The sequence below is a fragment of the Corvus moneduloides genome, chromosome 2 (genome assembly GCF_009650955.1).
Source record: "Corvus moneduloides isolate bCorMon1 chromosome 2, bCorMon1.pri, whole genome shotgun sequence".
Classification (NCBI taxonomy): Eukaryota; Metazoa; Chordata; class Aves; order Passeriformes; family Corvidae; genus Corvus; species Corvus moneduloides.
Genome location: NC_045477.1, coordinates 31,983,780 through 32,000,750, shown reverse-complemented (window position 1 = coordinate 32,000,750; position 16,971 = coordinate 31,983,780). Strand labels below are relative to the sequence as shown.

General features: G+C 46.6%; 1 protein-coding gene across 3 annotated transcripts in view; it reads left to right on the top strand.

Annotated features, from left to right (window-relative positions):
* The window catches only part of GAB2 (GRB2 associated binding protein 2), a 93,309-nt gene continuing 76,338 nt past the window's right edge, over window positions 1–16,971 (top strand). For 2 of the 3 annotated variants that reach the window (XM_032099017.1, XM_032099016.1), the window contains exon 1: window positions 1–138. In XM_032099017.1, the coding sequence (XP_031954908.1) occupies window positions 67–138 (72 nt within the window). In that variant the 5' untranslated portion in view covers window positions 1–66. The remainder of the gene's footprint in view (window positions 139–16,971) is intronic. The other variant, XM_032099019.1, reaches the window with a different exon arrangement.

Genomic DNA, 16,971 nt, shown 5'->3' with positions numbered 1-16,971 from the left:
TCCATGGGCCGGCGCGGCCGGCGCTGAGCGCCGGGAGGCAGCGCCCGGCGGCGCCCGGCTGCCGCGATGAGCGGCGGGGAGGTGGTGTGCTCGGGCTGGCTCCGAAAGTCACCGCCGGAGAAGAAGTTACGGAGATACGTAAGTCTCAGCCCACCCCATCTCATCCTTACCGCGGCCCCGGGAAAGCCGGGATCGATCCCCCGCGCCTCCATCCCCGCTCCCCCGCCGCCAGCCCGGGTGCACCTGCCGCCGCCTCTCCCGGCGGCGCGGAGCCTCGGCAGGGCGGGGGTGCCCCTTGCCCGGGCGGGGAACGAGCGCTCGTGGCTCCCCGCCCCAGGGAAAGGCGGGTGGGAGCCTCTGCGAGCCCCCCGGCTTGTTCCCTGCCCCGGGGTGCTGGGGTGGGCGGTGACGGCCGCGGCTGGAGCGGACACTCGGCGCTGGGGCCGTTCTGGCTGCGCCCTGCGGTGGCCGGGCTCACCCGGGACCTGCGACACCCCCGCCTTTGAAGTCGTCTGTTTTAGGGGAGGCTGGGAATACCTTGGTGTCAAAGAGTAAAGGTACCTAACACATCTTGGATCCCCCCAGCATTCCCATAACAGTCCCTGTCCCTCATCCCGTGCACGGTTCCTATTAATCATTGAACGTCCGAACCCTTTGAAGATAGCACCAGTAGCGCTTCGATAGCCTTTGTATCGTTAGCGGCTGAGATCAAACACTTCAAAGAAGTTGTAAAAACAGGGTCCAAATGCCAGCTCTGTCACATTCCCCACTCATTGAAAGAAATAACTGTTCTTTGCGTCCTCCGCCTGACAGTCCTGCCATGTGCCACGAGCATTAGCGCTCAGAAACGCGCTGCCATCCTATGACTCGGCACATCGCTTCCCAGGATGTCAGGGGTCCCACTCCCTGACACCAATGACCAGCCTCAGCCAGCCTTCAGTTGACAGGAATGCAGCCTCTGGGAGGGACCTGGATGCTCTCCCTTCCTGGGGGAACACCAGCCAGATCTTCCTTTGGTCCTGTTTCTTTTGCCTGCGTGCATTTCGGCAATGGCAGGCAGAACAAGTGCAGCTGGTGTCTCCCCAGTGCCTGTTATTGATTGATGGAAGCATCACTGCCTACCCTTGAGGGGGAGATGGATGTCTGTAGTCCCGTATTGCGGGCTAGAGCAGGACTGGGGGTGTGTCTGATTTGTGATAGAGTGTTATTAGCCTTGCCCAAAATGGGTTCAGCCCCATAGACATCAGTGGTACCACATCCCTTTGCATTAGACTGTGTGTCCAGTTGCTCTTGGCAATCCTTTCCTTGTGTGCCTCATGCTCTTTGAGGGAATATCAGGTTGGCACAGGGTTGTGGGATGGAACTACTAGGGAATCCAGTAAGGTAAACCTGAGTGTTTATGTGGGAAATATCAACCCCCTAATGAATGTAGGCAGGCTTTGTGGGAGGTGGACAGAATGACTTTGTGCATGCTGAACTGTGGAGGATGCTTTTAGCTTAATGGAGCAAAGCACCTTCCTCCCGCAGAAATCAACTAATTGCTGATCCTGAGTCACCAATGGCCTTAACTCATCAAACATCATTAGCTCCCCAGCATCTGCCCCATGAAAGGGTTCTCACATCACTGTCTGAATATCCAGCTTGTGCTCTGGCATTCCAGCAAGAGCTGAATAAATCTGCTAAATGCTCTACGTGGAGGGTGTGACACGCCGGCAGTTAGTGCTAATTATCAATGTGCATAAGAGTGCTTTTCAGCCACATACATCCCAAAGTGCTCTGCAAGCCACCTATGTTTTCAAAACATCCTCATTCCCCCAAGAGGAAATGCGGCCATGCTGAGATGTGCCCGGCCAGCCCACGCAGCCTCCGCGGGGCAGGAAGCGATGCTTGGCAGATGTCACTCGAGGGGATCTCTGTGCTGGAGCGGTCCCAGCGCTGTGGTCAGTGGGACTTCCCTTCCAGTCACACCAGTTGCACCAGCTTCCTGCATCAGTGGCTGGATTTGAAAGTGTTGGCCTTTAGCTTGGACTGTGTCTCGCTTGGTGGTGCCCCGTCCCTTTGCTTTTTAATGCATTATTATTGATACTGTATTTATATCACTGTGGTGTGCATTCAGGGCGTTGGTGTGTTGTTCAAGTTCTCCTCGAGAGTAGTTCAGAGCAGCTTGCTGGTACAGAGCCTGAGGGTGATGTCTTTCCTCCGACAGAGGAAAGACATCTTCATCTACAACAAACCCACATGGTTGGACTTTGGTTTTCATGCACAAAAGGCGGTTTACGCCGGCTTTTGTACGGCCTCAAAGAGAAGGTGCTGAATCGCTGGCTTTGCTGCTTTCCTTCTAGCTTTGGTTTATATTCTGCTTTGAGACCTCAAAGGAGAAATCTCAGGCTGCAGGATGCTGCTAATGGGGTTTGAAGTTCCTGCTCTGGCTGTATTGACACAGGGTAGATGATAGATTTATTTTTTCTTTGACTAGTGCGTTTCAAATGTATGTGTCTGCACATGGGTGTGTTGCTAACGCTGTCCTTGAAGTGCTGTGCTTTTATAAGCCTGGGTTTGTTTTGCTTTTATTTTTCAAGGAGATCTATGGCAAGAGAGGAAAGCTCTAAATTTTCTCTCTAACTTTCACCCAGGGAGGTTGGGAAAGGGAACTCTTCTCCACACCTGATCTGTGCAGCATTAATCTGCATTTACAGAAATACCCACTTTGTTTCACTTCAGAGGATTGTGTTTATGTGAGATTGTGGGACCTATTTGTACAATGCTCTGGGATATATCAGTGTTGTGAGTTTCTCTTCTGTTGTGGGACATTTAAATGATCAAACAATGACTACTTAAGGTTGAGACAAAATGTGCCTTTTTTCAGGCTCATAACTGCAAATAGGGGTTCATGTAGACTCTGGGCAGTTTGGCTGTAAATGCTACTGTAATATTGATAATAAAAGCTAGGCAAATAATTGAAGGTCCCAAGTAATTGACGCACCAAAATAACTCTTTTCACCTCTGTTCTGCTTGGGACACCAAGCTCTCTCGTCCTCTTGCTTAACTGCTTTTTTTCAGACAAACACTTTTTGTACCTTCAAAGAATGGTTTGGGTTGGAAGAGACATTTAAACTCATCTAGCCCAACCCCCTGGCAATGAGCAGGGGCATCTTCAACTAGACCAGGTTCCTCAGAGCCCCAATCAGCCTGGCCTTGTATGTTTCCAGGGATGGAGCATCCACCACCTCTATGGGCAACCTGTGCCAGTGTTTCAACACCCCCATTTTAAAAAATTTTCTTCCTCATATCTGGTCTAAATGTACCCTCTTTCAGTTTAAAACCATTGTCCCATGTCCTGTTGCTACAGACCCTACAAAAAAGCCTGTCCCTTTTGCCTTTCTGACTTTCATGCATGAAAGGGTCTCCTTGTATGCAGCCACAAAGCACAGAACCATCTTTTAATTCTCCTCCTGGCTCCTCCTTAAAACACACATGAAAATAATTTTTAAAAAAACCCCAGTCCCTAAACAAAACCCTGGGCTTTAGTTGTGTGACCAATGAGCCGAGACCAGCGCATGTTGTGCGGTGCTGTACTGACTCACTGTCTCCTGGTCCTCTCCCCCTGGACGTGCCTGTCTGTTGTCTCCTGTGTTAGATGTGGGTTTAGAGCAGTGTTTTGTGTCTGTCCACTGCCCGGCACGATGGGCTCGGGGGTGGACTGTCTGGCAGGGAAGCACTGTGAAAAATAAGTGCTGTTGTAGAGCAGCTCAGCTCCCTATCGTTAGATCAGTGCGTTCTGCCTGCTCATTTATGTACCATGAAGTCAGAGTATTTTCTGTCTGGCTGAGATGTATGTCTGCAGTTCTGACTAAAACAAAAGCTTCTCATCGTGTACTGGTTTTACAGTCCTTTAGTGCTTTGGGGTTTTTATTTTTTCTCCCAGCTGGTTTATCTGGGTTTGGCTTTGTGCATCAATGGTCGTTCCTACATCAAGCAAAAGCAGTTTAATCAAGGTCATTGGAAGAGCTACTCCTCTCCGATGGGACAAGCAAGAAGAGGTTAAAGGGCTGATTTACTGATAGCAGCCTTATTCCTAGGGGCAACTCCTTGATGAAGGGCTTCTTTTGGTGCCTGAAGTAGATGCTTCATATCCCACTTCAAAATGCATTGTAAGGATGTCTTCCTTAAATGAGAATGTGGGATGTGGACTGAAGTAGGACCATTTGTGCAGCGATATCATAGGCTGTCAAATGGTGGAGGTGCCAGGTGGAGTTTGGCACAGTGCTGATTGGGATGAAATTTTATACGAGGGAGAAGAAAGAACATCCTTTTATTCTGCAGCAAAGTACAAAAGATGGGTATTGTGCAAAATTATCTCCTTTTTTTTCTTCTTTTCTCTAAGGAGTTTTAATCGGTCACTCCCATGCTCAGCTGTGCCATGCCTCATTCAGGATGCTCTACCCTCTACCAAAGATAGGAAATAGTTGCAGACACACCAGAGAAAAGCACCAAAAAATGAGCAAAAGTATAGAAAACAGAAAGACTGAAGGAAATGGGGTTGTTTAAGGATGAGAGGGCAGAGAGCAGAAATAACAGTCCTCAACTATGTCAAAGGTAGCTGTGAAGGGGAAGGGAGTAAGCTGTTCTCCATGGGCAGTGGTTGGAGGCCAAGAAGTGCTGAGCTTGAACTGCAGCAAGGGAAACAAGTGTAGGAAAAACTTCCTAACCTCTGATTGCTGGAGGAGTGGAGCAGTGGAACAGATGGTTTGGGATGGGCTTGAAGTCTCCATCGTGGCAGTTCTGAAGTGCAGGTTGGCCTAACTCCACTTCAGAGAGCTGAATCTGTTTTGAGACAGTGGAATAAATTTGACAAATTCTCCAGAAGTTCCTTCCAGTGCTGGTTTAGGTTAACTTACGGATTTTGAGGCTGGATGCAGGGAGGGATAGTTAAGAGGCTTAAGGGCACCAGTTATGTCACCTGGATCTCCTGATGGGACTCAGGGAAGTGTCCTCTGACAAGTTTTTTGTAGAAAGTTTTGACAGCACTGAACTCCATGACTTTGCACTTATTCCATCTGTCAGACCGCCTTGCTGTACCCTGCTCCTCCCATGTAATCTCCCAGCTTGATTCCAAAAGACCATAATGTATTTTAGCTGTTATCTTCTGCCCCATGATTCAGAGGAGGGATGAACACTTGCTCCACCAGAGAAGGTTTTGCAGGTCAGGGGGTGCATTTTGCTTGCAAAGGCAGTGCCTGCCAGCACTCCTGCTATACCAGCTCTCTTGCACAATGCTGCACAAAGGTCCCGCTCTCTAACTTGTTTCTCTGCTGCATCATTGCTGATGAGTCAAAACATGACCTCTTCCCTACAACCTTCTTTTGGGGTCATTTTGTTTGAGTGTGGGGCTGCATTTCTTTGCCCACTGTAGCATTTTCTGGAAACAGTCAGGTGGTGATGTATTGTCATCATGATAATTGTGATCTAGGAACATGCAGATACTTGGAGGATGGTTGTGGGAGCGATGGAGTCAAACTCTTCTTGATTGTAGAACGTGACAAAATAAGGCACAACAACCACAACCCAGCTTTGGAGGATCAGGTTGGGTCTTAGGAAAGCCCCTCCAGTAAGAGGGTCATGGCGTAGAGGAACTGGTTCCCATGGAGGCTGCAGGCTCTCAGTCTTTAGACATTTTCAAGGCTTGGCTAGAGGAAATTCCAACTGACCTGATCTAGTAATTGCACCTCAAATGCAAGGCTGGACTGGAGCCTTCCTGAGCTGCCTCCAACCCAACATTTCTTACACCTCTGTGACGTAGTGCCACCAATCTCAGGAGCAAGAGAACTGTTGTAGCCCAGCTCGCTGTGAAGGTGGACAGTCTTTGTTTTGTTTGCTGCCAACACACATGCTGGGGCAGCTTGTCAGCTGCTGAAACCCAAACTGGTTTGGTCAGGACTGCCCCATGTGTGTTCCGAGGCATTGCATCAATTGAGGTGGACATGCCCACAGAGGTTAAGGAGTCCGTGTGTTGTGTGGAGGGTGCAACTGGTGTATTTTCCTGGTGCTTTGGCTATGCTAGGATAGCTTGAGTGAATCCTCAGCTATCTGTCATAATTTCAGAGCTGGCCAATAGTCCTGGCAGTCCACAGTGGATGTGAAAGATTGATGGTGGCAAAGCACAGGTCGAACTTAAGAAAGACAAACAATACTTAGGGAAAGCGTGTGAAGAAGCTGGGTTTTTCTCTTTGAAAGAGAGCAGAAGTGATATTGAAACCATTTTTTTTTCCTTTTTCTTTTAGCCAGTATCAGATGAAAGATATGATGCAATAGTGTTTACCAGACCGAAGCACATAATTTATAGTAGTGACTCAAAGGCAGAACAAAAATTATTTATCTGTATTACAGTAGCAGCTGAGGCAACTGGGGCTCAATGCGCTGAGTGTTTGGGGAGACTACATCTGCCCTGAAAGGTCTGGTCTGATGGGGAAACCAAGGCACGGAGCAAGTCAGTGATTTGGCTGCACTTGTGTTCAGGGTCATTCCCACAGCTGGAAACTCAACTTGGCTTTATGGTTGCTGCCTGAGCCAGGGGCTTCTGAGCTGCTCGCAAGCTGCTGAGGATGTGTGAAGCTATGGAAACAATTGCAGCTGGTCCAGAGAAGTACATAATATTTCTGTCAGGGATTTGGATGATGAGGGTTGCCAAGGTCATCAGGGGTCTCTCTGAGATTAGTTGATCCAAAAGGTTTGGAAATAACTGCTTTTAATATAAATGGCCCTTCCTTTCAGTACTTCTTTAAAGTCTTTAAAGTCTCACTTTCGTATCATAATGGTTAGGTGGATCTTCCAGCACCTTACAGTGATGATAAAATGTATCTCAAGAGGTGGGAGAAATAAGAGAGGCTTTGATTTACTTCAGGGCACCCAGAGAGCAGCAGTAGAGCTGAAAGACATTTTGCTGCCGTTTTGTGCAGCTTCTCCACCTTGCTGCCAAGTGAAACCAGCTTTGTGGTTATCATGTGGTTATCATGGGTTAAACCACAGCAAATTGGCAGTGAACGTGGGAGGCTGTATAGATGGAGCCAGTGTAGAGCATGGTTGGTGATTGATCATTAGTGGGGTTCTCAGTCTTAGGGCCAGTGCTTTTCAACATCTTAAAAAATTACTTGATTGCAGGACTCGAAGTGATACTAAGTAAGTTTGTTGATGATAATAAGTTGGGATGAGCTGTTGGCTCCCTCCAAGGCAGAGAGGCCCTACAGAGAGATCTGGACAAATTAGAAGTCTGGGCAATCACTGACCATATGAAGTTTAACAAGGGAAAGTACCAGATCCTGCACCTGTGATGAGGCAGCCCTGGATGTACAGACAGACTGGGGAATGAGATTCTGGAGAGCAGTGACACAGAAAGGGACCTGGGGGAGCTGGTGGACGGAAGGTTGAACATGAGTCAGCAGTGCCCTGGCAGCCAGGAGGGCCACCTGTGTCCTGGAGTGCATCAGGCACAGCATCACCAGCCGGGCAAGGGAGGGGATTGTGCCACTCTGCTCTGCACTGGGGCAGCCTCACCTCGAGTGCCGGGGGCAGCTTTGGGCACCATAATATACAAAAGATACAAAGCCATTAGAGAGTGTCCAGAGGAGAGCCACGAGGATGGCAAAGGCTCTGGAAGGGAAACCTTATGAGGAGTGGCTGAGGGAACTTGGTCTGTTCAGCCTGGAGAAGAGGAGACTGAGGGGAGACCTCATTGTGGTCTGCAACTGCCATGGAAGCAGAGGGGAAGGCACTGATCTCTTCTCTGTGGTGACCAGTGACAGGACCCAAGGGAATGGCCTGAAGTTGTGTCAGGGGAGGTTTAGGCTGGATATTAGGAAAAGGTTCTTCACCCAGAGGGTGGCTGGGCACTGGAACAGACTGCTCAGGGAAGTGGTCACAGCACCAAGCTTGGCAGAGTTCAAGAAGCATTTGGACAATGTTCTCGGGCATGTGGTGTGACTCTTGGGATGTCCTGTGCAGGGCCAGGAGTTGGATTTCAGTAATCCCTGAGGGTCCCTTTCAACTCAGGATCTTCTGTAATTCTATGATCACTTTTCTTTCTTATTTGTGATTAGTGACAGAAAAAGCAAATATTCAGTGTGTGGATTAACAAAAACAGACCTAAGACCTTAAGAAGAGATCCAGACCATTTTCATGCTACCAGGCAAACACACTTGCACCAAGGTGTGCCTGCCATGACCTTGAAATGCACAAAGAGGATTTCCTCAAGGTCAGTGTGCAAGCCTGCACAGTGCCATTTTACATATGTCATCAATCATATCTAGTCATACAGCAATTTAAATACGTGCTGTGTTTACATAGAAAATTTTAAAAAATAGTAGTAGATAAGTAAAAGGCAGCTTTGGTCAAAAAAATTGCTCTTAGCTGTCTTTAGCCTGCAAGCTGTGCCTTTAAAGGACAGGAGGAAAAACGGAGTGCTGGAAGCATATGTTTCTTGCTGTGTAAGATAGCCAGTGGTGCCTGTTTCTCCAATGAATCTGGACTAAATCCAGCAACTGGGGGGGGGGGGAAGGGGAGGCTGATTTCATCTCTGGATTTGTGTTTTCATATTTGGTTTCTATTTTTTTCTGAGTTCTTGTGCAGTTTACCTGGAGAAGGTTCTGATCTGGGAAATCTTGCATCAGTCTGGTTGTCTGCATTACACTAATACCTAGAAATGAACTTTTCTATCCAAATGTGCATATTCTCGCCCTAAAATGATGTGTGTTCAGGGTAGGAAGTTCACTCTTGGGCCAGAAATGGGACATTTTTATTTATTTAAATCTGGTTTTGAGGCAGAACCAGTTGAGAACAGCTCTTAGACATTTCTGTATTAAGTGTTCCGATTGTTTTCTGTCTCTGCCTACTCCAGACTCCTTTTTACATTGGCTATGAATTTTTAAATGCTGTATGTTTGTTCTCTCTGTTGACAGAAATAATAATCTATTGACAGAAATGAAAATCTATTGCCTGAAATATCTTCTGGTTGGATTTTTTTACATTATTATTTATTCTTTCTTTTGCTTCCCCACGCCTTTTGGACACATCCAAACTATTTCCATCATGTTTTCTGGATCGAAGATACTGTCCTAATAGCATTTCAGTACTTGTTATGCATCTTATTCCATTTAAACCTGGTATTTTCCAAAGGCATTTGCTTTGGAAGGCATTTAGACATTTCTTTGGTGGAGTTCCAGGTCCCGCATCCATATGGTAAGATGGAAATAACATTTGGAGTCAAAGATTTGCAGTCTCCTGAATTTCATAGATTTTCAGTGATTAAGTTTTGCTGATGATCCCAGCTGCTGCCTCGCCCATTTGGATTCCTTGCTGACCTTCAGAACAAGCCCATGACTTTCATATGGCTGCCAAAGGTTGCAAGTTGACTTGCTAAATCCACTTTCTAGCCACTTAATATAACATCCAACCAGGGATTATGTCTTGTTTCCAAAAGTGACTAGTAAGCCTTCATTTCTCTCCTCTCTACTGGTGACACTGAGGTGTCTTTTAAGCTTTTAGCTTCAAAGAGCTGTGTTGCACATGGTAGGTTTCATACAGTGTGCTGCTGTTGAACTGGGCGATGCTTTTGTTCGTTTGCAATTTTTAATCTCATAATAATGTCTGTAACGATGTTTAAATGGGGTTATTAGTCATTGCTACCGATCTGTTCTTCAGATCTTCATCCACACAGTTGTTTAAGGATCTTTTGGCTTTTTTTTCTTTTTTTGTAGGGGGAAATATGTGGTTTTACTTCTCCCTGGCTGCTCTTGGCTTGAAACAGTGCCCTGTGGAAAAAGGAAGGTTGGCTATGCAATTCAGCTCAGGGTTTCGGTAGTTGCCTCTCCATTTAAAAGTCTCCCTTACCACTCCTATAGAGGCCACGTCAGCAACTCCAGATCTCCTTCCTTCTCACCCTGCTTGCCTGCCAGGGCTGTGTTTGAGAGCCATCCAGCACGGGAAGGGGCAAACACAATAAACCATAGAATCATTGAATCACAGTGGTTTGGGTTGGAAGCAACCTGAAAGATCACCTGGTCCCGACACTGTGCCATGGACTGGGACACCTTCTGCTAGACCAGGTTGCTCAGAGCCTCATCCAACCTGGCCTTGAACACTTCCAGGGATGGGGCATCCATAACTTCTCTGAGCAACTTGTTCCAGTGCCTCACCACCCTCACAGTAAAGAATTTCTTCCTAACATCTAATCTAAATCTTTCCTCTTTTAGTTTAAAACTCTTCCTCCTTTTCCTATCACTATTGGCCTGTGTAAAAACTCGCTCTTCCTCTTTTTAATAAGCTCCCTTTAAGTACTTGAAGGCCACAATGAGGTCGCCCCAGCGCCTTTTCTTTTCCATGCTCCTTCCATAAATGCCCCTCTGTAAATGCCCCTTCTGGCTGATTGACAGCATAAAACAGCCGCTATACTTCCATGCCATCAACACTGCACTCAGCTCCTTTGGTTCTGGGTCACTGTGTTGTTCCTAAATAGCTTCCTCCAGGTAGGAATCTCCCAGGAAAACCTCGTTTGCTTTGACCCAAGAAGAATCGATGACCTGAGGCTTGTGTTCTCCCCCTGTCTCACCTTCCCTGCCTGCCTCACCCACTGTCCACCACACGTAATGTCAGGCTGGAGTTTCCAGCGGGCTGAGGGGAATAGAAGGGCTCATTGTTTCGGGGGTCAGGGCGCAGGGCCAGGGTGGCAGGAGAGAGGGGCGCGGAGCTGGCGGCTGAGCCCTGCTGCTACCTCCAGCATGGCCTTATGTTATCCATAGGGCAGCCGTGCAGACAGTGAGCGCTCTGTGATCATGGCTCCTTAAAGCCTTTGAGGGAGGGAAAAAAATAGTATAAATGAAAGGAGAAAAAAGAGATGCAGAAGATATGGGGTGTAGGGAGTGACAGGGAGTGTATGGGGTCCTTTTAGTTGTCCTGAGCAAGAGATGCTGAGAAATGATGTAGGCCAGTCCCGGCTCAAGGCTTCAAAATTGGCAATTGAGGTTTTAACTGAGCCTTATCTGTTCAGGTCCTTCTCTGAGCCCTCTGTGTGCATGGAGCGAGGCAGGACAGGGAGCAGGAAGTTTTCCTGCCAGCAATCAGGACTTTATCCTGCAGCAATGTGTGTGTGGGTGGACCCCTGACACCAGCGTCTTTGGAGAAGGGTGATGAGAGTGATTAGGAGCCTGGGAAAGCTTTACACAACAGGCCTCCGAAGCAGCGAAGGACAGCCACCTTCCAAGGAAAGTGAATGAGAAAGTGCCCTGATAAAAGTCCTCAGGGCTGCTGTCCATGCAGAGGGGGGAGAGCATTTCAGCTTGGCTTGTGGGACTTCTTATGTGAGCACCCCAGGGTCCTTCTTCAGGAAGTGGCCCAAAGCATTTGGCGCATCACCAAAGAGAGTGATGTCCCATCCGATCTTGGAACCCACTCCTGGAGAGGCGAGATTTGTGCTCAGGAGAGGTGACCAGGTGTGTCCAACCCCTCGGCATCAAACACAGAAGGGGAGCAGGTCACAGATGTTAAAGCTTGTAAGATCTTTTTGTTTCTTCATCCTTCAGAAAATTCTGCCTTTGCTGTTGATGTGTGATGGGAGAGAAACTGCCTCCTCCTACCAGCTCTGAATTTGCACCTTATAAAGTAGATGAGATATGAATAATGTGAATATCTGCAAGTTTAGAAGTTGATACCATGAAGAAAACACTGGAAAGGAACAAAATTGGTATTTTGAGGTTTAAACCAGTCAAACAGTTGAGGATGGGTCTTTCCAAGAGATAGGGCTCTCTCCTCTTTCCTTTTCAGAGTCTCCACCTGTAACGGGGTGTGAATTGGTCCAAGACTAGCTAGATCCTGCACCATACCCACAGAGTCACTCCCAAAGCCATTTTCAGCTGCTGCCTTACACTCCCTTCAAAGTCAACCCGAGGGAGAGAGGGTCTGAAGGGATCAGGCCGTTGTCTCAAACCCTTGCAAAACATGTTGGCTGAGGCTTCGACTGGGAATCAATCAATACACTCTTTTTAGCATCAAATCAGTACAGCCAGCTGGCATGCAGACGGGCTGATGTATCATGTGCTGTCACAGGGAGGTGCATTGAGGAGCAAGAATTCATGACAGAATCATGTGTAGAGAAGAAGGTTGCCTGCAAGGTTTATTTGTTTGGGGTTTTTTAATACTGAAGGCACTTCATGTGCAGCAGAAGGCAGAGCATCTTACAGGTTGGTGTCATGGATGGTGCTTCACAAAATACTCTGAGCTCAGGAGTGTGTGTTAGATGTTCACAGTGGAGTTGACAATAAGTGTTTGTCTCGAGCCTCATGCATTGCTCTGGGCTGGGACTGAAAAGGGGACGTAAAGCAAATCCTGTCCTGTGCAATGTGTAGGATGTTCATGAGGCTTTTTTATGAGTTCTTGGTTAAGTAGGGTGTTTGATGACAGTGTTGGTGATTTTTCTCTGTCCATTCTGCTTCTTGGAAGAGTCTGCCATGACCAACTCAGCGCTGTTAAATGTTGTCATTAAGGCTCCTTGGGGTGAAGTGTGGACCTGCTACTCTAACACGCTTGGAATTTCAGATAGAATTGAGTTGTTGAATACCACTTGGGAAGGACAAGCTTCAAGATTTGCATTTGTAATTGAGAAGAGCTTTTTAAAGCCTGTTCTTTGCATTTCTTTGTACCTGGAGCCTCCCACAAACCAACCATAGCTCAGGTTGTGGAGGAAGGTGAGAAGCCAGAATGACGTGTTTGGGGTTTACATGGTCCCCTCTGCTGTGCACATTGCTGCTGAGTCAGCTGTAATTTAGGCGTGGTTCAACCCTCCTTTGTCAGTGTGGAAGGGCCTGGTCAAAACCTTGGATTTCTTTCCTTCAAAGTGTGGGAGACTTTTGACTTGTTATATATATTTAAAAACAAAAAAAAAAAAAAAAAACCAAACCAAACAAGAAAAAACCCCCAACAAAATACTGGTTTGATGGAAAACGAGACACCAAAGCACAATCAGAAGTGTGGCTGTGGGGCTCTTCAAGTTGTAACTCAGATTTTCATTCCTGGTATGTATATTTTCCTGGATACTATCATATCTTCTTCTTCCATTTTCCCACCTTTATCCTTTTTGTCCCCAAAGCCCAGTGGTGTGGCCTGGGCTTAGGTTTATTTTCTTTCCCCCAAGCTTTGGTCCTTGCACTTTGAATTCTCACTAGTACTCATACATCTACCCTGAATATTCCAGGAGGGTTTGGCATTATGACACTGAGATGGGTTGTAAACACAAATTATTTTAGCTTTGCACATCCCAACAGAGCAAAGAGTTGGCACAAGGGGTTGGACACTCAGTGGGTTTCCAACCTTTCCACCCTTGTGCTGCCAGGTTGCTTACCAGGCTATTGAATCTTTACTGGCCCTGTTTTATAAATAGGAAATTACAGTGAACAGGGACTAAGTGAATATTTCAGGGCTTGCAACAAGTTTATCACAGAGCCGGGAACCAGACTCCAACATCCTTCAGTGTCATCTTTGTCTTCCCATTTCTAAGCTGCATCCCAGCATGCTCAGTCCCTGCAGTCTTGTGCTGAGAAATTCCAAGTTTCCTGAGCCAAGTTCACTTGCACGTGCCTTGCCTTGAAGTTCATTGGATAAGGTTAGGAGTGAATTCAGCCTGTTTAAAAACTCAGTCCAGCTACCAGACTGGAAAACCTGATGGGCAGAAAGTCAGGAAAGGAGGGGGAAAAGGTGAGTGGTTGTTGTGTACTGGGCGGGGCTTTTGTACCAAAATCGGTGGATTTACTCTGTTTGGGGAGTACACACGTGGCAGGGCACATGTGTGTGCTGGTGGGAGAGCTCAGTTGGGTAATAAGAATAAATCTGCTCTGCTTTTGAGAGGCTGGGGCTGAAACACGGTGTAATAGCGATGTGTATAATTTTGTACGGTGAGACAGTAATTTACTGTGCTGTTTCAGCCATCAGTGCAACAGCTAGAGGCTGTTAAGATAATTTAGTGGAGGTTTGTGGTTATAAATACATTTCCATCATGACTAAGGATTCTAATAGAAATTAAATTCAGCCAAGGGGGTTTTAGTATTTTATTTTTTTATTGCGTGCTCCCCAGTGTTTCTGTTTTGACTTATTAATCTTATGGAGTAAGCTGAGGGTGGCTAATAAATGTTTTTTAACGTATAAAATAGGAAAAAAACCCCAACACTGGATGTTGCAATTAATTTAGTGTAATCTAGTTGTTCAGCAGGGGGGCTCTGGGGTGTCCTGCTCTTGGCTGCTGATTTTGCAGGCATGTTGGGTAATGTGCAAAGCTATTGTAATGCAGTTCTTTGTCATATACATGTTTTTCACTTGGAGGTATTTGGGTAAAAGGGAAAATAGTCTTCTCCATCCATCTTGGCTTCACACAGGATAAGTTGTTCAGAGCTAAGGACTGGTTTTTGAAATTTAAACACAACTGCATCCAAGTATCCAGGTACCCACATATCAGCTCAGGACCTCAATAATCCCCAGGACCTTAGCCCTGGGTTTCCAGCCATGTCCTGCATCCATACAAAACCCCTCTTCCACCACTGAGAGCAAGGAGTGTGAGTGATGTGATCTGCTGTGGGAATGCCTCAGCTCTCCCACTCTGCTGTCTTAATCCAAATAATAACAACAGAAAGTTTGGAGGCTTAGTTAGGAATTGGATAGCTCTCCAAAAATAGGCTCTCCCTGAAGATATCTCCTACTTCCTGCTGGGCTGGAAAAGCTGTGCTGACAGCCTATGCACTTGGATATTTAGGCATCTTCTGGAGCCTAAAGCATAAAGGAATGCAAAATAATAGAGGAAATCAGTAAAACTTGTTAAATTTCAGAATAGCATTTGGTTTGTGCTTAAGAAAGTGTTCTCCCCCACACTCTTCCTGCGTAAAAAGGCACTTGAGCCAAACCCCAATATTTACAAATACTTTTGAGATCTTCCAGGTGCTGGAGCTCAAAAGTATTTGAGTTCTTCCAGGCTAGACCCTCTTTCTCTGAGTAACAGATCTTGGCTTGAGTGCTTCTGAAAATTGTGGACCCCTAACAGGTCCCTGTGCATGCAGAGCTGTGTTGGCTCCAGCTCTGTCTTCCTGTGCTCAGGAGTGGGGGAAGGCGTTACAATTAAAAAAATCCTCTAGAACAATAAACTTTTGTTATTTGGTTATATTGAAAGGCCTCTGAACGTCTCAGGGAATAGGTGGTACCCTCTGGTATATCTTAGGAGTTTGTCATCAGGAGCTTCATCTCCAGTCGCCTTTGGGATGATGGGCTGAGCATGGAGGTGGCAGGCGCAGAGGTTTCCTCTCCACAGCTCTCTGCAGGCTGCATGTTTTGGTACCCTCATCTGTCCATTTTATTTTAGTCTTCCTTTCTCCTTTTCATGTATGGTGCAACCTTTAGGGGGTTGTCAACAGGAGCCCACTTTTCCCAGCATGTGACTTTTCTTTTGGTTGCTGAGCACCTGGTTTTATGGCACTGAGTGGAGCTGCCTCTGTAAGTCCATCTTAAGATGAGTAGGAATGAGCACAGAAAGGCTGACATGGCCATCCCCGTGCTGCAGAGAATCCCAGAAACCCAGCCTCAACCTCTGCCTAGGCACAGCCATGCTGCGAGGAGCAAATCCCATTCCAAGCAGGACTCCACAAAACCAAGGATAAAATTTTTAAAAGCAGTATTATTAACCTGACTTGACGCGTGATGAGCCTGTGCTTAGGAAGCTGGAAAAATCTACATTTCCAAAGTGTTGATTAGGAATTTTAGTGTAAAACTCTTTCCTCCATCCTCCTGCTTATAAGGTTTCCACAGGGATTTGGGATGATGCAGACAGCTGGTATTTCACCCCGCTGTCTCCCCAGCCACACCAGCACCAGCTCAAAAAGCCATGTTGGGAACAGAAGTTTAGAAACACAGTCTCAACCTTTCCCGGCTTGTTTTTCTCATCTGTTTTTAACAGCATGTTCTTGCCACTTGGACCTTTCTGGGCTCAATCTTGTGATCCCTGATGTAGTATGACATTTCCAGTTTATTAGGAATGCTTTTGTTTATTTGCTGGCTGGGTTTTTTTCTTTATTTCTTTCTTTCATTTTTTCCTTTTCCCTAGGTTGTGTGGAGGCTTTCTGCCTCGGCTGCCAATGCAAACGTCCCCTCCCGTGCCGGGAGGTGCCACCCACACCGTCCTCTCTGAAATCAGGACAGTTAGCTCATCAGTTTCAAGTACTTTGAGTGGTTTGGGGGCTGTTATTCAACAAAAAAGGAAGGCTGATTATGTTTTTATATTTTTCTGTCCTTTTCTACCATTTCATAATAAAAAGCCAGGTCTTAGAGCACCGAAGCAAATGAGGTTTTAAAATTCAGTCGTTGTTTTTAAACTTGCTTAAGACCAGCAAGAAGAGCCTCAGGGCTGGAGTTTGCTGGTGGCATTTTCAGTTTACACAGCCTGTCTTTGCTTTTCTTAGCAGATTGAGTTTATTGCCTGTTGCATGCAAGTGTGAGTTTGCTTCTAAGCTGAAAATGGCTCAACCAGACTTCATGTTGCTCCATCTTCCCATTTTGCATAAAATTCACCACACTTCCCTCCAGTGCTGGACAGATAGCATCAACAGATGAGTATCAGTGCCAGGGCAATATTGGGATTGTGGTCCAGCTCTGCCCATAGTGTGCTGCTCTCCATAACCTATGTGTCCTCTATAATTTCCTTTGTTCTATTTGAAATAAATGAAGTGATAACTTTTGGAGACCAGTTCTCAGTTCCTGGCTGACATAAATCCCACCGCCAAACTTCAGAAATGCTTAATTGCTGTTTTCAAATACTTTCAGCTCTTCTGTAGCATCCGATGGAGCATTTGGTAGTGTGAGAAGCTGCAGTCTGCGTGGCATTGCATGGGGGTCTCAATCTAAAAAGTATATTTTAAATGGGCAGGTGAGTCCTGTGAGCATCCACAGAATGGA